This window comes from Hemiscyllium ocellatum, chromosome 17, assembly GCF_020745735.1.
Source record: "Hemiscyllium ocellatum isolate sHemOce1 chromosome 17, sHemOce1.pat.X.cur, whole genome shotgun sequence".
Classification (NCBI taxonomy): domain Eukaryota; kingdom Metazoa; phylum Chordata; class Chondrichthyes; order Orectolobiformes; family Hemiscylliidae; genus Hemiscyllium; species Hemiscyllium ocellatum.
Genome location: NC_083417.1, coordinates 57,331,752 through 57,353,471, shown reverse-complemented (window position 1 = coordinate 57,353,471; position 21,720 = coordinate 57,331,752). Strand labels below are relative to the sequence as shown.

The window sequence follows — 21,720 nt, the reverse complement described above, 5'->3', positions numbered from 1 at the left end:
CCTCAATATTGACCACAAAATGATCTTTTTTTTGGACCACCATTTTCTTCCCTCCACTAAAGCCAAACTGATACATTTTGGTATAAAGTCTACTGGCATCAGCCAGACTGACAAAAGTGTCTATTTTTCATGGGTATGCCTCAACAGAAGTGTCAGAGAGTGCAGCAAGAGAGTGCAAACGCTTTGAGTTGAGCTAAGTGTGGGAGTGCAAACAAGTTGGGGAGGGAGGCATTGCTGCGTCTTGCTCCGGCCAGTTTTACAAAGGGCTGCTTTGTGGTCAAGGTACTGCAGGTTAGATTGAAGAGCAGCCCTAGGCGAATACCAGACTTTGTTGAAGAGGACAAGCAGCAACAAGGTAAGGATAAGGCTCTTTTTTATCCTAAGTCTACTAGCTGTTAAAGATGCAGAGACGGCAGTCAATGGAGTGGAATGGTCCATGTCAGATGTGGGAGATCAGGGACTGTCCCTGACAAATATGTCTACAGGAAGTATATCTGTCTGCAGCTCCTCTTAGACACCATGGCTGGGTTGGAGCGGCAGTTGGAAGCACTCAGGAGTATAGCGGAGGCAAAGAGTGCGATAGATTGTAGTTTCAAAGAGGTAGTCACTCTGCAGATACAGTCACATAGATAGGTGACAACCAGGAGAGGTAGGCAGGGATTGCAGGAGTCTCCTGTGATTATCTCCCTCTCAAACAAGTATACCATTCAGTTGGGGGAATTACCTCTCAGGGGAAAATAACAGCAGTAGCCACCAGTCTTTGGTGCCATAACTGGCTATGTTGTAAAGTTGGATCTGGCAAAGTCCAAGTGAACAATTGTGAGAGGGGACTCTCATAGAGTCAGAGAGATGTACAGCACGGAAACAGAACCTTCGGTCCAACCCATCCACACTGACCAGACATCCAAACCCAGTCCAATCCCACCTGGCAGCACCTGGCCCACACCACCCCCCACCCCCCCCCCCACACACCCCCACCAAACCCTGTCCCCCCCACCCATAGTAAATCTTGTTTCTAAGAAGCTTGTCCAATAATTTCCCTACCATTGACATAAAACTCACCAGTCTCTAATTTCCTGGAGTATTCTTGCCCTTCTTAAATAAAGGAATAACATTGGCTATTCTTCAGTCTTCTGGGACCTTGCCTGTGCCTAAAAAGGATAGCAAGAGCGCTGTCAAAGTCCCAGAAGCTCCCTCCTTTGCCTCCCTCAGTTTACTGGGATAGATCTTAGGACACATTGGGGACTGATCTACCTTAATGTTTTCAAGACACCAAAACCTCCTCCTTCTTAATATCAACATGCCCTTAAATATTAACATATCTCTCCCTAATCCTACTATCATCCATATCCTTCTCATTGATGAACACCGATGCAAAGTACTCATTAAAAACCTCACCCATTTCCTCTGATTCTAAACATAAATTCCCTCATTTGTCCTTGAATGGACCTACCTTTTCCATAGCTAACTTCTTGCTCCTAGTATACTTACAAAGTATCCCAGGATTCACCTTACTCTTACTTGTTAAAGACATTTCCTGGGCCTTTTTAGCCACCTTAATTACTTGTTTAAGTTATTTGCTGCATTCTTTATACTCCTTAAGGGTCTTTCTGAAGTCGGTTCCCTAAACCTTATATATGTTTCCTTTTCTTTTTGATTGAACTTTCAATGTCTCTTGTCATCCAGTCTTCCTGAATCTTGCCATTCATATTTTTCACCCTCACAGGAACATATGTGTCCTGAACTCCTTTAAAAGACGGCTGAAAATGTGTTGCTGGTTAAAGCACAGCAGGTCAGGCAGCATCTCAGGAATAGGGAATTCGACGTTTCGAGCATAAGCCCTTCATCAGGGCTATGTTGTAAAGTTGGATCTGACAAAGTCCAAGTGAACAATTGTGAGAGGGGACTCTCATAGAGTTAGAGAGATGTACAGCCCTTCCTGATGAAGGGCTTATGCTCGAAACGTCGAATTCCCTATTCCTGAGATGCTGCCTGACCTGCTGTGCTTTAACCAGCAACACGTTTTCAGCTGTGATCTCCAGCATCTGCAGACCTCATTTTTTACTCCTTTAAAAGACTCCCATTTGTCAAATGTGGATTTACCCTCAAACAGCCACCCCACCCCACCCCCCAATCTAATTTCTGAAGTAGCTGCCTAATAATCTCATAATTAGCCTTCCCACAATTTGGCACTTTCACCTGAGTACCAGTCTTATTCTTATCCATAACTATCTTAAAACATACAGAATTCTGATCACTGTTCCCAAAATGTTCCCCCACTAAAACTTGAATCACCAGGTCAGGCTCATTCCCAAACACAAGGTCTAGTACGGCCCCTTCCCAAGTTGAACTATCTACATATTGTTTCAAGAAGCCCGCCTGGATGCACCCAACAAACGTTGCTCCTTCCAAGTCCTTGGCACTAACAGTCCCAGTCAATACTGGGGAAGTTAAAATCATCCATGAAAACAACCTTGCTGTTTTTATATCTTTCTATGGTCTGCTTACATATATGTTCCTCCATCTCCTGCTGGCTATTCGGAGACATATAGTATAACCCAATCATAGTGATTGCACCTTGCTTATTCCTGAGTTCTACCCAGAGAGCATCTCCAGATGAACCTGTCAAGATCTCCTCTCTCAGTCATAGCTGTGACATTCTCCTTAATCAGTAATGCAATCCCCCTCACCCCTTTTACACCCTAACCTCTGGAACGCTGAGCTGCTAGTCCTGCCCTTCTCTCAACCAAATTTCTGTAATGGGTACCACATTGTAGCCCGACATATTAATCCAAACTTGAAGCTCATCTGCCTCACCTGTTATACCCCTTATTAAAAATGAACACACTTCACACTGCCAGTTCTGCCGTACTTGTTAACTTGGCCCTGTCTATTCCTCCTTACTTGACTTAACCTCTACTGTCTCCTCATCAATCCACATGCTGACCTACTGCTCTGGTTACCACCCCCAGCCACACAAGTTTTAACTCTCCTGACTGCACTACCATATGGCCTGCAAGGAGATCATTGCCTCTCCAGTTTAGGTGCAATCTGTCCTTGTACAGGTCACTCCTGCCTGAGAAGAAATCCTAAAGATCCAGATATCTACAACCCTCCCTCCTACCACTAACTTTTCAGCCACACATTCAGCTGTATTATCTTCCTATTTCTGATCTCACTAGCACCTGGCATAGGGAGTGATCCTGAGATTGCAACCTAGAGTCCTGCTTTTCAACTTTTTACCTAACTCCCTCATTTCTTTTCTCTTCCTGCCTATGTCGTTAGCAACCTCTGGCTGCTTACCGTCTCCCTTCAGAATATTCTTTATCTGCTCAGAGACATCCTTAACTCTAGCACCAGGAGTCTCACTCATAGCCACAGACAGGTCTATCTGTGCCAGTGACTATACAGAACCCTATCACTACTGCTCACCTACACTTCGACCCTCTTTGCTCCAAAACAGTATATGGCTGCTACTGCTGCTTTCCTGCTATCCCCCAGCCCCAGCCACTCCCAAACCCCCAACAGCATCCACTGTACAAAGTATAATTGTTTGAGAGGGGAAGAGTCGAGAAGTGTGGCACTGGAAAATCATAGCCGATCAGGCAGCATCCGAGGAGCAGGAGAATCAACGTTTCAAATCTGAGCTCTTTATCATCTTGTCAAAGATAGTAATGGGAAGTTGTCATGGAGTCCGAAGAGATAGGAAAGGTACTAAATGAATATTTTTCATCAGTATTCACACAGGAAAAAGACAATGTTGTCAAGGAGAATACTGAGATACAGGCTATTAAACTAGACAGGATTGAGGCTCATAAGGAGGAGATGTTAACAATTCTGGAAACTGTGAAAATAGATAAGTCCCCTGGGCTGGATGGGATTTATCTGAGGATTCTCTGGGAAGCTAGGGAGGAGATTGCAGAGCCTTTGGCTTTGATCTTTAATTTGTCATTGTCTACAGAAATAGTGCCAGAAGACTGGAGAAAATGTTGCCCCCTTGTTCAAGAAGGGAAGTAGAGATCACCCTGGTAATTGTAGACCAGAGAGCCTTAACTTCAGTTGTAGGTAAAGTGTTGGAAAAAATTGTAAGAGATAGGATTTATAATCAACTAGAAAGGAATAATTTGATTAGGGTTAGTCAACACAGTTTTGTGAAGTGTAGATCACGCCTCACTAACCTTATTGAGTTTTTGAGAAGGTGACCAAACAGCTAGATGAGGGTAAAGCAGTTGATGTGGAAAATGTGGATTTCAGTAAAGCATTTGATAAGGTTCCCTACAGTAGGCTATTGCAGAAAATACGGAAGCATGGGACTGAGGGTGATTTAATGGTTTGGATCAGAAATTGGCTAGCTGAAAGAAGACAGAGGGTGGTGGTTGATGGGAAATGTCCATCCTGGAATTCAGTTACTAGTAGTGTACTGCAAGGATCGGTTTTAGGGCCACTGCTCTTTGTCATTTTTACAAATGACCTTGATGAGGGTGTAGAAGAATGGGTTAATAAATTTGCAGATAACACTAAAGTTGGTGGAGTTGTGGATTGTGCAGAAGGATGTTGCAGAGAGACATAGATAAGCTGCAGAGCTGGGCTGAGAGGGGGCAAATGGAGTGTGAGGTGATTCACGTTGGAAGGAGTAACAGGAATACAGAGTACTTGGCTAATGGTAAGATTCTTGGTAGTGTGGATAAGCAGAGGGATCTCGGTGTTCAAGTACATAGATCCCTGAAAGTTGCCACCCAGGTTGATAGGGTTATTAAGAAGGCATACAGTGTGTTAGCTTTTATTGGGAGAGGGATTAAGTTTCAGAGCCATGAGGTCATGTTGCAGCTATACAAAATTCTGGTGTGGTCACCCATGGAATATTGCATATAGTTCATGTCGCCACATTATAGGAAGGATGTCGAAGCTTTGGAAAGGGTGCAGAGGAGATTTACCAGGATGTTGCCTGGTATGGAGGGAAGGTCTTATGAGGAAAGGCTGATGGTCTTGAGGCTGTTTTCATTAGAGAGAAGAAGGTTAAGAGGTGACTTAATAGAGACATACAAAATGATCAGAGGATTAGATAGGATGGACAGTGAAAGCCTTTTTCCTTGGATGGTGACGGCTAGCATGAAGGGACATAGCTTTAAACTGAGGGGTGATAAATATAGGACAGATGTCAGATGTAGGTCCTTTACTTAAACAGTAGTAAGGGGGTGGAACGCCCTGCCTGCAACAGTAGTAGAGCGCCAACTTTAAGGGCATTTAAATGGTCATTGGATAAATATATGGATGATTATGGAATAGTGTAGGTTGGATGGGCTTCAGATCAGTTTTGCAGGTCGGCACAACATTGAGGGCTGAAGGGCCTGTACTGTGCTGTAATGTTCGATGTTCTATGTTCTCGGAGATTCCCACACTGTCTGCCTGCCCCTCATGGCAGTCACCCTTTTATCTGGCTGAACCCTTGGTGTGACCATATCCCAGAAGCTCCTATCTATCATACTCTCTCCCTCTTGTGAGTCCAAATATGTCTCGAATGATCAGGTGCATGCTGTTCCAGTATGGCATACTTGACAGGGACATTTGACCGGTCTCTGATCTTCCACCTCTCACAGGAAGTGTATACCACTCCACTAACCACCATTATTAATCTTACAGTAACTATTGGATTAAAAGGAAAGAAAAGACCTTACCGTGCTTAAAAAGTGATAAATAATGTTTGTGCTACACAAGTGCAAGACTATGGCCCATATCCATAAAAAGAGAATTTAACCATCATCCCTTGACACTCCATGACATTAGCATTGATTAATTTCCCCTATATTAACATTATCTGGGCAGGATCTAATTCTATTACCTAAAATGACAGGGACAGCAGATCCATGGAAACACCATCATCTCATGTACCCCTCCAAGTCATATACCACCCTGACTTGAAACTATCTTACCATTCCTTCATTGCCATTGGGCCAAAGTCTGGAACTCTCTTGCTAACAGTACTGTGAATGTCCCTGCACACAAGGACTGAAGTGGTCAAAGAAGGCAATTCTTCTTCAGCCACTATGACGGTCTCTAGGGCAATTAGGGATGTTCAATAAATGTTGGCTCAGCCAATGACACCCACACATCATGAACAAATAAGATAAATGTATATATTGGTCACTCTGGTCTAATGCACGTTTTGTTAATGAAAATTCACTGTAATGTGTTTGACGCATTGGATACACTGTTTCTAAAGTGTGAACTTTACAAATGTGTGTTGGCTGTAACGCGATTACATCACGCAACATTTTAAGTGCTGTTTCTGAAGTGTGATTTTGCATAATGTGGGTTTGCATAAGAACGCAACCATCATGTTATAGAAGAACTACCTGTAGTTTCAAGTCAGGATGGTGTGTGACATGATGTGAAAGATGCAGGGTCTGATGTTTCCATGCATATGATACCTTGACTTTGTTGGAAGTTGCAATCATGGGTTTGGAAGGTGATATCTGCAGAACTTTGGTGAGTTACTTAATTACATCTTGTAGATTGTACAGACTAATTCCATTGCTCATCAATGTTGGAAAAGACGAAATTTGAAGGTGATGGATGTGGGCTGCTTGGTCCTGGATGTTGTTGAGCTACTTGAGTGTTGTTGAAGCTGCTCTTTTCCAGGAAAATGGGGAGTTTTCCATGACACTCCTGACTTGAGCCTTGTAGATGGTTAACAGGCTTTGGGAAATCACAAGGTGAATTACACACAACAGAATTCCCAGTCTCTGACCTGCTCTTGTCCCAACAGTATTTGCAGCTCCAGTCTAGTTCCTGTAAATGGTAACACACAGAATGTTGATGGTAGGAGATACAGTAATGAAAATTATTGATTTATTATTTTACTGATGCCCCTTTAGTCCATGAAGATTTCCCTTTTGGTCATGTGTACTTTCCATCACCTTTTTGGTTATTAAATGAAATTTATCTTGATATTTGTATTTAAGTTTCATTTCTCTTATCACCTAGAGGCAATTAGCTCAGAATACACTGACCTTTTTAAATAAATATGCTTTTCCAGCAGTCTGTCTCAGCTCCATTTCTGCTTTATCCCACAATTACCTTTCCACTCTACCTGCACATCTCTGAAATTAGTTCTTTCCTGGTCGAGTGATCTTCTTTAGGTATTTTCTGATATCTTTCCACTTTTACTCAAAATCGAAATTTCCTGGCACTGTTAGCCAGCTGATCCCCTAAAGTAAAAAAATCCTTTCTTGTCCTGCTTTATTTCCCAGAACAAGATTCAACACTGTTTCTTACCTTGTTGGGCTGGAGACAGATTGCTCAAGAAAATTCTTCAGATCACTTCACAGAAATTCCTCTCCTTCGTTGCTTTCAGCACTTTCTTCTTCCTATTCTGTATTCAGATCATGAAAGGCTTTTGATCCTACAATCACATTTTCGTTATGTGCCATTGAGATTTGTCAACAAATGCTCTGGTCCTCAATGTTTGGTCTTCAAAAAAACTCGAGCTAAATGGATACAGTTCTCAAACAATATTTCTGCTGAGAACTGTATCATTTTCCTTAATCCATTCTGCCACACCCCTTCTTTTTCTTTCTCTTTCATTCCTGAATATTTGGTATCTGGGAATATGAAACATTTCTTTTCAGCCTTAAATGAGCTATGTATCTATTAATGCTACCATTTCATAATCTCATTTGACAATTTATGCTTGTAACTCACTATGTTATTTGCAATACAGTGGCAATTGACAAATATACTATTTAATATCTCCTATGTAACTTTTGCTACTTTCTTCAACTTGATGTCTGCAAACTTTAAATTATTTATAATTTTACAATTTGTATTATTCTGAGGTATGACCTTATCTCTGCTCCTCACTGCTATTTTCTGGTTTCCCTGCTCCTGCTAAATGTGTTTAAACCTGGCTATTTGGATACCTAAGAAATTGCCAGATATAAAGATACTGGTAAGTTAAAATTGCCCAAGAGTTGCAAGTGTAAGGCACAAATATGCTTGTGAGTACGCTTACAATTTGTTGTTTTTCAACACTGGCCAACGATAAATTTTCAAACAACTTTATAGTTCTTTCATTCCTTACTGTATAAGTGCATACTGTGACAGGACACATATTCCACCTGCGACATCCATCTTAAAAGAGTGTCATGGACTGGATCATTGTAAAACAGCCAATATGAGGAGGTTATGGCCACATAACCTGAACAAGGAGGTGCAGGGTTGTCCTAATTCGAAAGGTACCCACTGGCACTAAGCAGTCTTTCATCTCACAGGTCACAGGTTTGTAAGGTGCTGTCAGTGGAGGTTTGATGAATAGTTGCAGTGCATCTTTTGTACCGGAGGTCAGGTGGTGAATGTTTAGGTTCATGGATGCAATATCAATCAAGTTGATTGCTTTAGTCTAGAAGGTTCCAGTCATCTTCAGAACTATCGGAGCTGCACTCATCCAAGCAAGTGGACAGCATTCCCTCACATGCCTGATTTGATAGATGTTAAAGGAGGTGTGAAAAGGTTTCTATAAACAGGTAATGTCAGTCTACACCAGGCTGTCGAACTAGAAAACATGGTGTTTTTTTGGTCGGTGACTCTCTATAACCTAGTTTTTCTTCTATTGCTACAAGTGCCTGGGCATGTTGGAAATCGCCTGGAAGCGAAGTTAGACAAACCTGCTATAGTCCACTGGCTGTGCATGAGGAAAAGTAACTACTACTTCACATTGTGGCTCAACCTGAATATGTTCCTGCCCATCGGAATTGACTGCTGGATAGATAATATCAGGTATCGATGCCATTCTGTACTTTATTAATCTGTTTTTTCTTCCCAATGCTTTTTCTGCTGTACAAATTGGGGATTTCCCTGTTCACAGATTTCAGTGTGAGTTTCAGAGCCATAATGGGACGAAAGATTCATTTTGCTGTAGTCCCTTCATTAGTAAATAGATGCTGCCTGAACTTTGGCAGGAACCTGTCATCAATAAGTAAACAGGATTTCAGCCAATCTTAAATCAACATATTGTGGCCAATAGAAGATTTCCCATGGAAATTCTCGGCATTGATCTCAAGTTCCATTGCCCCCACTGTTACAAGCATTCTATTTCTTTCAGTGGGCATCACCCAATCTCTGAGAAATCATGTGAAGGAAGTTTTTTTTAAAAAAACTCCTATTTAAGATAAAATTATTCTTCTTTTGCAGTTTTTCTCTGCGAAAGTAAGGTTTTTTTGACCTTAGAATACAATAAGGTCAAAATACAACCTTAATAAAAAAAAAGGGATCTCTACAGTGTGGAAGCAGGCCATTTGGTTCATCAACACCAACCCTCCAAAGAGCATTCTACCCAGTCTTACTTCCCTACCCTGTAACCCTGCATTTATCATGGCTAATCTACCTAGCCTGCACCTCCCTGGACACTATGGATAACTTAGCATGACCAATCCACCTAACCTGCACATCCTTGGACTGTGGGAGGAAACCAGAGCACCCAGAGGAAACCCACGCAGATGCAGGGAGAATGTGCAAACTCCACGCAGACCTGAGGCTGGAATTGAACGCAGGTCCCTGGTAGTGTGAGGTAGAAGTACTAACCACTGAGTCACCAAACTGCCCATAGAAACATACAACATTTATGTTTCTTACAGAGAAGTGTATTTTATATCACTTTTCATTTCATTCTTGATGGTATTTTCCAGTTCCCCAAATTCGTCGTCTTCTTCTCACTTTCTCAGCTGATTGGTCCGTCTTCTCAGTAATGCCAAAGCTGAGTAACAGCATGGTTTCTAGATATTTCTTTTTCTTCTAGGGGGCAAATACTTGGGTTCTACGGGTTCATTCCTGTAGCAGCAAAGCTGAGGCTGGAATTCATTCGAGTGGGAATTGGTGTGAAGTTCCATCTCCCCTATACAATCCCTTATGTTAAACAGAATTAAACAGAAATTGAACAGATGAGAACTGAATGTGAACCCCTTGGATCCTGAGAATTGACTTTTCAGATTAATATTCAGGATTAGAATTGCTGTTACAGATACTGCCCAATTTTCATTCCCATCAGTGCCACTTTAACAGCCAATTGGTAATTTGAGTGAAAAGTCATTAAGGACCAGAGAGGTACCTTCTGTCGATCATAATGTGCAGTTTGTGTTGACATTTTTAAAAATTAGAACTTCACAAAACTGAATCTCTTTTAGACTTGTTTACAACAGGACAACAAGGAGGAGTTCCAATTCCCCTGGGGTAGAGATCCGAGTGCCTGGTTTCGGGAAGACTTATTCTGTGGAATATCTGGATCCATTTAAACTAGCAGGTTTGTTTGGGAAAGCTGGTAAATTCTCCACTGGTGACTAGTGCATCTTGAATTCATCAATCTTTAAGTTATATGGTGTGCAAGTGAATAAAAGATCCACAGTACAACAAGAAAGCCATATCTTTAGACAGCACCTTTCACAAGAGTCAGGAAGTCCCAAACAAATGAAGAACATTTCGTCATTTACAGCCAATGAAGAATATTTTGCAATTTGGACTGTGTTGTAATGCAAGAAATACAGCCATCATTTTGCACACAGCCAACTCCCACAAACTGTAATGTGATAATGATTATGTTCTCAACTTATTAGTTGTCAGTTTTTTGTTTAATCTAAACTCTCCATTTCTCATCTCTCTCCAAAGTCATATGAAGAAATTAACATACAAGCAGACAGTCAATATTTATTCATGCGACCATCAATTCATCCACTTCTTTACTGGTCAGCTCTTTCCTACCACTCTAACATGGAAGTCCCACCCTCTTAGCCTCACCTAGCCATGGTCACTCTCAGTTTAAACTCACCACCAGTCATCTCTCTCTAATGAGAGGGCATCCCTATGGTTCTCTGGGACTATGCTGACTTATGGTGGTTTATCATATGGTAATTACAGTCTATGTTATGTTCTCTGACCCATACAGCATCCGATGCACCATATAGATAAAGTGTTTTGACTGAGTTGGTAGGAGTTCCACTGCTCCACAGGTCACAATATAATTATAATTATTTTACCCAGTTCCAAATATGGTAAACATATGTTGCCTTTCCATATTAGACATTAGAATTAAAAGATTCATCAATCAAGTTAACAAAAGAAATCCCAAAACTATTGATGCATCATAGATCAAAATTTATTCAGTGAGGTGCAAGATTGGTTAACAGACATAGTTTTCAATATGAAAGTATAAATGTTCACCCCACACAAACAGAACACAGAAATGTTACACACACATATGTATGTGTACACATAGTAAAGACTAGAGAAAGAATAGCTGTCTCAGGGGTCTTGGCAGTTGCTGATCAGTAAACATAGGATCAAGAAGTCTTCCAAATGCTCTTCAAGAGGACAATCAGGTTTTACCATGGACTCACAACAAGAGTGTCTCAGGAAGGTAGAGAAATGAGCTGCAATGCCTTTTCCTCAGTAGACTTTTCTCCCCAATTGCAAACCTAACAATATCCAAATGCATGCAAAACACTGTTCTACAGAAACTAGCTCTTAAAGTGACCTTCAAAAATTCAGGTTTTCACTAAACCTGAAAAAAAAATCTATTTTCCCACAATCTTTCAAAACCCAAGTTTTCAAAAACATTCTTAGAAGCTGTTACAATAAGTCCATGAACAAATTCCCCCAAGATCATAACCCTAATGTATCTGATGCTTGACATGTTTGACACATACAAAGATTAGGAGAAAGTGAGGACTGCAGATGCTGGAGATCAGAGCTGAAAATGTGTTGCTGGAAAGGCGCAGCAGGTCATCCTGATTCCTGAAGAAAGGCTCATGCCCAAAACGTTGATTCTCCTGCTCCATGGATGCTGCCTGACCTGCTGCGCCTTTCCAGCAACATGAACACAAAGATTAGGCCATTTAGCTCCTCAAGCATATCCTGACATTCCATCAGACTATGGGTGACCTATATCCTGACTTATAGAACATAGAACAGTTCAGGAATACAGGAATGGTCCCTTTGGCCAACAATATTGCTCCAAACATGACACCAAATTAAACGAATCCCTTCTGTTTGCCCTCGGTCATATCCCTGAATTCTGTGCATATTGTGTGTTTATCTAAAAGCTCCTTAAATGCTGCTATCATATCTGACTTCACTACAACCCTGGCAGCACTTTCCAGATACCATTTCTGTGTAAAACAACTTGCCCCTCACATATCCTTTGAACTTTGCCCCTCTCACCTTAAATGCATGCCCCCAAGTATGAGGCATTTTGGCTCTGTGAAAAAGCTTCTGTCTGTCAACCCTATCAATAGATCTTAGCATTTTATAGACATCTTTCAAGTCTCCCCTCAGCCTCCACCACTGCAAAGAAAAAAATTGAGTTTTTCTAGCCTGTCCTTATAGCTCATACCCTCTAATCTAGACAGCATCCTGGTAAACCTCTTCTGCACCCTCTCCAGAGCCTTCACATCCTTCCTGTATTATTGCAACCAGAATTGAATGCGATACTTTAAGCGCAGCTGAACCAAAGTCTTATAAAGCTGCGACATGATATCCTGACTTCTATTTATCTACAAAAAATTCCCTATCTCTTAATACCTTTACCTAGGAAAAAAAGCAATTATTGCTGGGTTTGAAATTTTCCACCTTTAATAGTTTCTTCCATTATAACCCACAATGCAAATGTTATTAGATTAGATTAGATTACATTACAGTGTGGAAACAGGCCCTTCGGCCCAACAAGTCCACACCGACCCGCAACCCGCCCATACCCCTACATTTACCCCTTACCTAACACTACGGGCAATTTAGCATGACCAATTCACCTGACCCGCACATCTTTGGACTGGGAGGACACCGGAGCACCCAGAGGAAACCCATGCAGACACGGGGAGAACGTGCAAACTCCACACAGTCAGTCGCCTGAGTCGGGAATTGAACCCGGGTCTCTGGCGCTGTGAGGCAACAGTGCTAACCACTGTGCCACCGTGCCGCCCACATGGTTCAATAGCATTTTATAGACATCTTTCAAGTCTCCCCTCAGCCTCCACCACTGCAAAGAAAACAATTGAGTTATGGTTCAATAGTTGGGGGAGAGGTAGTCATGCAGTATCAAACCATTTAGTAAGCAGGTATTTCTCGGCCATGTATGACGTTAGAAACTGCAACTTTGTTTTGTTTCGGGTTTAGGTTTGCTCGCTGAGCTGTAGGGTTGATATCCAGACATTTCATTACCTGGCTAGGTAACATCATCAGTGGCGACCTCCAAGTGAAGCGAAGCTGTTGTCTCCTGCTTTCTATTTATACCTTTCTCCTGGATGGGGTTCCTGGGGTTTGTGGTGATGTCATTTCCTGTTTGTTTTCTGAGGAGTTGATAGATGGCATCTAGATCTGTGTGTTTGTTTATGGCGTTGTGGTTGGAGTGCCAGGCCTCTAGGAATTCTCTGGCATGTCTTTGCTTAGCCTGTCCCAGGATAGATGTGTTGTCCCAGTCGAAACTAACAAACTTAAAAGACCCAGTACAACCCATGGACAAAACCAACGTCATCTATAAAATTCCATGCAAGGACTGCCACAAACACTACGTATGACAAACAGGAAGAAAGTTAGCCACCAGGATACATGAACACCAGCTAGCCACAAAAAGACACGACCCCCCCCCACCTCCCTCATAGCCCTACACACGGATGAAAAAAACCACCATTTCGACTGGGACAACACATCTATCCTGGGACAGGCTAAGCGAAGACATGCCAGAGAATTCCTAGAGGCCTGACACTCCAACCACAATGCCATAAACAAGCACATAGATCTAGATGCCATCTATCAACCCCTCAGAAAACGAACAGGAAATGACATCACCACAAACCCCAGGAACCCCCATCCAGGAGAAAGATATAAATAGAAAGCAGGAGACAACAGCTTTGCTTCACTTGGAGGTCGCCACTGATGATGTTACCTAGCCAGGTAATGAAACGTCTGGATATCAACCCTACAGCTCAGCAAGCAAACCTAAACCCTAAACCTCAACCTGAGCTACAAACCTTGTTTTGTTTCGATAGGGTACTTGCACACGTTGGTGCAGTTCTTGGTAAACACAGGCTACATTCGTGATGACACTGTGCGAGCAGCCCCCTATGATTGGAGAGTTGCAGCACGTGAGTAGAGATATTGGACACCTCATCAAGTCATTACCTTTTTGACAAAAGTGCTAACTATGTGAAAATTTAATACTGTATTCTGAATGACATCTTCAGTGGCACTTCAGCACATGATCTAACAGCATAGGAGACCATTCAACCCATCATTACTGTGCCAGGTCTTTGAATTAACTATCCAATTAGCCCCACATCCAATATTTTGTTGAAAGTCATGCAATTTCTTTCAGTCGTACAGTCATACAGAATGGAAGCAAACTCTTTGGTCCAACTTGTCCATTCCGACCAGATATCCTGAACTAATCTAGTCCCACTTACTAGGAGAAGGTGAGGACTGCAGACACTAGAGATCAGAGTCAAAAAGTGTGGCACTGGAAAAGCACAGCCAGTTTGGCAGCATCCGAGGAGTAGGATAGTCGATGTTTTAGGCACAAGCCCTTCATCAGGATGGGCTTATGATGAAAGGCTTCTGCTCAAAATGTCAACTTTCCTGCTCCTTGGACATTGCCTGACCTGCTGTGCTTTTCCAGCACCACCCTTTTTTGACACTAGCCCCATTTACTGTTCTGTTAATTCTCTCGAAGGCTACTTTAGGGCCCTGCTTCCAGATTATAACAACTCACCATGATTAAAAAATTTCTTTCCATCTCAGATCCAATTTTATTTGTCAATGATTTCAAACTTCATCCTCTAGATACCAACATTCCCGTCAATGCAAACAGTTTCTCTTATTTAAAAGAAGCAACAGACTGCTTCCTACTTCTGACCAGATTTCAACTTAAAAAAGAACATTGAAGTAAACCTTTTTTTAAAATTTTCTTATCCTGTTCCTCTTGATGTGGTCTCTCCTCCACAAATACCTCATCACTTGGTCAGTCTTCTGGCTTCACGCCTCCACCATACCATGGGGATTGGGACAACCCTACGTCGGGTGAACATTTTTCTAGGAAAGTGTCCAAGAGTTGAATTAGTCATAGAGTCATAGAGATGTACAGCATGGAATAAGACCCCTCCGTCCAACTTGTCCATGCCACCCAGATACCCTAACCTAATCTATTCCCATTTGCCAGCACTTGATCAATTAACTGGATTGGACTAAAATGTTAATTCATGTCCAAAAACAGAAAACCGGCTTACAGTCTAATTTTGTCAAATTACTGATAGCACTGATCTAGCCTCTGTGCATAACAGCGTGACTGTGATGGAGAACTGACTGGGTCAAGTGCATGAACTCAATCCTTTCTGAGCCCTCAGACGATACCTCGTAGCACTTGAGTACAATGGGGCTCTTGTTGATTGTAATACTTCATGCTTCTTTGTTATTCACAGACGAACAAGAAGAATATTTTGACAAATTGAAGCAATTGATTGAGGAAATGTACACAGCACACAACAAGCCTGTTTACCTGCTGGGCCACAGCATGGGGAATCTATACATCTTATACTTCCTGAAAGAACAGTCCCAGGAATGGAAAGACAAATTCATTAATGGATTAATTTCACTCGGAGCTCCATGGGGTGGAACAGTGAAATCTCTCGCTGTGCTTGCCTCAGGTAACAATTCTGTGTGCATATTTATTCTCCCACCCTTGTTTTTGTGCAACTTTCAGAGGTATAAGTGAAGTCATAAAATCTGACAACCCGGTTTCCATCATCGTAAAGAGATGTGGGATAAAGAGAGGTAGGATTCTGAAAAGCCTATTGTGAATTGGAAATTTGAGTATCAGTTGATTCAAGATTGGCTTTCATTTCACCTCATGTTGCTTTCACCCCACTATCCCCTATCATGAAACCTGTATTAGCAGAGTGTGTGCACATTGAATCTAGCAATGATCTCAGTTCTCTGCATATTGCTGATGATGCGGTTGGCTTTTGCTGTTTTGTTCGTGGGAGGTGGGGTTAGGTTATTGTGCATGCAGACTAGAAAGTTGACAGGCTCATCTCACTGAATCTATTTCCATAACCGTTTGGAATATAGAAGGAGAATCAGGATTTATAAATATGCAGCTCACTAATTCTTTTACTCCATGTACCCCCAGGAGTTGGAATGGATTCTGAGCAACGTAGTAAACACTCATAACCCAGTCTTCTGTGACCCCTTAGTCACTTGTGCTCTTCAGTTTCTTGATTAGGGAAATGTGTATGCAAGCTGTGAATTTAGCAGAGTTCTTGCAGAATGCTGTTGGTATGAAACAAATTGCAGACAGAGCCTTGCTTTGATCTGTTCAACTTTTGGGAAGTGGTTGGGTACAGGTGGGGAAAGGAGAAAACAGATATTTAAGGGGAGTCAGATTTTAAATAGGTGCCCAGAACTAAAACTGATGTTGTTTGCTCAGTTGTCCATCATTGAATCCGTATGATTTTCATTTAGTTACAAAACAGAGAACAAAGCAGTTTCAAAGCAACTGTTTGCAACAGTGTTTGTTTCCTTTCAAGTCCCTCCCACGGACTCTGTTGAAATCTAGATTATTTTCATGTTTAACCAACTTCGAACTTGGCCTGTTCCCTGACATTCAGAGCACTCACCTCAAGGTTCTTGGCTTGGGCTTAGAACAGCATAAAACTGAAAGGCTTACTCCAATTCAAACCCATTTTTGTGTCTCATTGTTGATGTGGATATCAGCAGTGCGCAATCAAGGTTGCCTTTACTTGTCAGTGCATTGACTTTAAGCTAGGAAGTCATGTTCTGGATGTACAGGACAATGGTTTGGCTACTTTTGGAATACTGTATTCAATTCTGGTCTTCCTGCTACAGGAAAGATGTTGCTAAACTTGAAAGGGTTTAGACAAGATTTAATAATTTACAAGGATGTTGCCAGGATTGGTGGATTTGAGCAAGAGGGAGAGGCTGAATAGGCTGGGGGTAGTTTCCCTGGAGCATCAGAAGCTGAGGGGTGGGTGGCACGGTGGCACAGTGGTTAGCACTGTTGCCTCACAGCGCCAGAGACCTGGGTTCAATTCCCGCCTCAGGCGACTGACTGTGTGGAGTTTGCACGTTCTCCCCGTGTCTGCGTGGGTTTCCTCCGGGTGCTCCAGTTTCCTCCCACAGTCCAAAGATGTGTGGGTCAGGTGAATTGGCCATGCTAAATTGCCTGTAGTGTTAGGTAAGGGGTAAATGTAGCGGTATGTGTGGGTTGCGCTTCAGCGGGTCGGTGTGGACTTGTTGGGCCAAAGGGCCTGTTTCCACACTGTAAGTAATCTAATCTTATAGAAATTTATATGATCATGAGGGGCATTGATAAGGTGAATAGATAAGGTCTTTTCCCCAGTGTGGGGGAATCCAAAACTAGAGGGCATAGATTTAAGGTGAGAGGGGAAAGATTTAAAAGGGACCTAAGGGGCAACTTTCTCATGCAGAGGTGGTGTGTGTAAGGAATGAGCTGCCAGAGGAAATGATGGAGACTGGTACAATTACAATATCTAGGGGGTACATGAATAGGAAGGGGTTAGATGGATATGGGCCAAACACTGGCAAATGGAACTGGATTAATTTAGGATATCTGATTGGCATGAGCGAATTCGACCAAGAGGTCTATTTCCGTGTTGGGAAACTCTATGACTCAATGATTCCAAATCGAGGGAGGTCTGTCGGGGTCCTTGCACAGTAAGTCGAGGGCAGCCTCCAATACCAGTCCAGAGGTCTGTCAGTCAGCTGCTCAGAGTGGTCAGAGTCAGGGTGGTGCCCAAATAAGGAGTGAGGAGCTGAATGTTTATCAGTCCATCATCCAACTTGTCTCTTTATGCCCAATTGTGGCCTGTTTTCCTCCGGCAATTTGACCGAGAGGCAGGTATCAAGGGAAATGAAAGTGAGTGGCATTGCTGTTATTCTTGGAGAAAGTGGGGAGGCGTTGAGACCTCCACCACTGCCCCTGAAAGAAAAGAATGACCTGCCTGCAGCAGATCCTTTACCCTGCCCACAAAGTGAAGCACCAATATTTCCTTGTTTGCCATGCCCAGGGTAAATGTCAGGAACATTAGGGTGCTGCTCCAGACTGACCGTGCTTGGCCTTTTAAAGATCCCGTGAGCGCCAAATATGCCAATCAATTCGAGAAGGGCCATTCAGTGAAGAGTTGTTCCAGGAATAGAGCGGGTGGAAGGATGTGTTCAAAATCAAACAAGGAGTGGCAGAGGGGTGATAGCGTGTTTGATAACATACAACAAGAATCCTCACTCAACCTCACAGAGAGAAACCCTCTATGAAACTTGACAAAACTAAAACTCAGTCCAAAAAATGTAAGGGACTATCCTTCCACTTTATATCTATCCAGCCTAATGCATTTCTAATTTGAAAAGCTTCTCTCATGCCACTTTTAAGTCTTGTCTTTCTAAACAAAAGGTATCTTTGTGTTCAATCCTATCTAATAATTGCCATCCTTGTTAATCTTTTTTTCTACATCCATAATTCTATGTCCTTTCTATAGTCTGGAGATTAGAATTGTGGGCAGTTCTTTAAGTGTAGTCTGACCAAGATCCTACACAAGTTTAACATTACTTTACAATTTTTAAATTCTGTACCTATAGGAATAAATCCCAGGGCCTTGATAGCATATTTTGCTGATGAGTGAAGTTACTCATAGTTTTTGTTCAGCTTTATCCCTAGATTCTTTTCATTTAGAGAAATACATTTGTCACATAGTGAGTTGCCTTGCTGTTCTCATTTCCCTTTTATCAACTTATATGCTGTCACTTTAGTTTGTGGTAGTTGTAATTACACAAATCAGGAGTCTGACTTTTCAGAGCTGGAAGAGAGCAAGTTTCTGTAACAAAAAGAAAGGACAGCAAGGAAGCACAAAAACCATATGTTTACAACTTTGAACTGCTGGCTGAGGTGGGGTGGTTGTGACTTTTACATTCCCTGCTACACTGGAAATAAATGGAGACATGAGACAGAATTGGAATTTGTTCTACAGTTGGAGATAAAGTTATGATATAGCTACATAGTTAAATAACAAGACTGAAGAAATAAGTGTAGCAGCTCTGTTATTAGTGCTGAGGAAAGAGTGCTACAAACCACTTTAGATGTTTGCAGCCTAGATGTCACTGAGGAGCAGAAAAGCCATAAAGGAGATGTATGATAGCTTTTCAAACATATTTTTAAATCCATATTATTGCTACTTATGTACAGCGTATGATCACGATTATAGATCGGGGAAGAGGGAGACTATTAATCATTCGTGACTGCAAGAATATTTCTATCTGAATGTTGTGCATTTGGATCACAGAAAGGTGATCTCATCAGGATAGGATTGTATTAGGCATAAGTGATCCAGCTATGAAAACATGTCTACTGAGAGAGGAGACACACTTTCAAGAAAGCAATTGCAATTGCAGGAATAATAAGTTTATCAATCATCAGGTACAGGCAAAAGTAGGTCCTGAAGATGCTGGAGATTAGAGTCAAGATTAGAGTGGTGCTGGAAAAGCACAGCAGGCCAGGCAGCGTCTGAGGAGCAGGAAAATCAATGTTTTGGGCAGAAGCCCTTCATCAGGAATAAGGCTGGGAGCCTTGGGGATGGAGAGATAAATGGGAAGGGGGTGGGGCTAGGGAGAAGATAGCTAAGAGTGCAATAGGTGGATGGAGTTGGAGGTGAAGGTGATAAGTCAGAGAGGAGGTTGGAGCGGATAGGTGAGAAGGAAGATTGACAGGTGGAACAGGTCAAAGGACGATGCTGAGTTGGAAGGTTGGAATTGGGGTAAGGTGGGTGTAGGGGAAATGAGGAAACTGGTGAACATATATTGATGCCATGGAGTTGAAGGGTCCCAAGGTGAAAGATGAGGCGTTCTTCATCCAGGAGTCGGGTGGTGAGAGAATGGTGGTGGAGGAGGCCCAGGACCTGCATATCCTTGGCAGAGTGGGAGGCCGAGTTGAAATGTTCAGCCACGGGGCAGTGGGGTTGATTGGTGTAGGTGTCCCAGAGATATTCTCTGAAGAGCTCTGTGAGAAGGTGTCCGGTTTCCCCAATGTAGAGGAGACCCCATCAGGAGCAACGGATACAATAAATGGCATGTGGAAGTGCAGGTGAAACTTTGATGGATGTGGAAGAGGTCCTGGGCCACCTCCATTGCTATTCCCTCACCATCCTCACCTGGAGGAAGAATGCATCATCTTTTGCCTCAGGACCCTTCAACCCAGGGCATCAATGTGGACTTCACCAATTTCCTCATTTCCCCTAAACTCAGTTCCATCCTTCCAGCTCAGCACTGTCCTCATGACCTGTCCCACCTGTCAATCCTCCTTCCCACCTATCCACTCCAACCTCCTATCACCTTCACCTCCACCTCCATCCACCTATTGCACTCTCAGCTAACTTTTCCCCAGCCAAACCTCTCCCATTTATCTCTCCACCCCCGAGGCTCCCATTCTTGATGAAGGGCTTTTGCCCAAAACATCGATTTTCCTGCTCCTGACCTGCTGTGCTTTTCCAGCACCACTCTAATCATCAGGTACAGCCTACTAATAGAAGAAAAGGCAAAGCTTTGCATCATGCTGGGAAGCATTCCAAGGCTAAATAAGAACAACACATTGGAAATAAAGAATAAATACTATCAGAAGAGCCAACAGAAAGATAAAGGCCAGAGAACAGAATGTGAGTATTCTAGAGGATACTAAAGAAAATACAGCATATCCAGCCAAGGTCAAACAATGCTGTAACTAAAAGAAACTAAATGAGCAATCTAGAATCTGAAAGGAGCAAGCTGGAGATTGTTAAGGAAAGGTTTGAGGATTAGCAGAGTGAATGTAGGAGCTTAAAGAATGGAACCTGAAAAGTAGTAATCTCTACTCCTGGTGCCAAGTTCTAATGAGGGAAGGAGTAAAAGGATGGGACAGATAATTCAATGGCTGAAATGGAGGTGCAATTCAGGTTTTTGGATCATTGGCATGTCTTCTGGGGCAGAAAAGACATGTTCAAAAGGGTTTGGGTTCACCTGAACTGGAAGCGACCAGTATCCTGGGAGATTTGCTAGTTCTATTTTGGGAGCCTGGAAAACTTAGAGGGATGGGGAATGATGTTCCTAAGCAGCCATGAAAATAGAAAGACAGATATGGATGGTTTGGAATCAGAAAAGAGCAAGTTAATTAGAAAAGACAGAAGAGCAAGGTAACTAAAGAATTAAACTGCATTTATTTCAATACAAAGGGTCTTATAGGTAAGGCTGATAAACTCAAGGCATGTATGGGAACATGCAACTGGGATGTCATAACTATGACAGAAACTTGGAAGGAGAGGACAGGACTGGCAGTTGAACGTTCTAAATTTTAGATCCTATAGGAATGATAGAAAGGAGGCAAGAGAGAAGGGGGAAATGTGTTTTTGATTTAAGGAAAACACTATACTGTAATTAAAGAGGAATATTTCAAAGGGATTGTTCAGCTAAATATATGGGTTGAAAGAGACGATCTCCTTGATGTGGTTGTACTATAAGCCCGCCAATATTCAGAAATTGAGAACAAATACAGAGATCTTTGATAGATTTTAGAGTGATAGCATTGTAATAAGGGATTTTAATTTTCCAAGCATTGACTGGGACTGCCACAATGTTAAAAGTTTGGATGATGAGGAATTTGTTAAATGCGTTAAGAAAATTTTCTTT

General features: G+C 42.2%; 1 protein-coding gene across 1 annotated transcript in view; it reads left to right on the top strand.

Annotated features, from left to right (window-relative positions):
* The first annotated feature begins 519 nt into the window (after positions 1-519).
* Positions 520-21,720, top strand: part of lcat (lecithin-cholesterol acyltransferase) — a 33,296-nt gene continuing 12,095 nt past the window's right edge. The window contains exons 1-6 of the mRNA XM_060837507.1: positions 520-600; positions 3,286-3,344; positions 8,605-8,775; positions 10,179-10,294; positions 14,031-14,126; positions 15,456-15,680. Coding sequence (XP_060693490.1) covers positions 520-600; positions 3,286-3,344; positions 8,605-8,775; positions 10,179-10,294; positions 14,031-14,126; positions 15,456-15,680 — 748 coding nt within the window. The remainder of the gene's footprint in view (positions 601-3,285; positions 3,345-8,604; positions 8,776-10,178; positions 10,295-14,030; positions 14,127-15,455; positions 15,681-21,720) is intronic.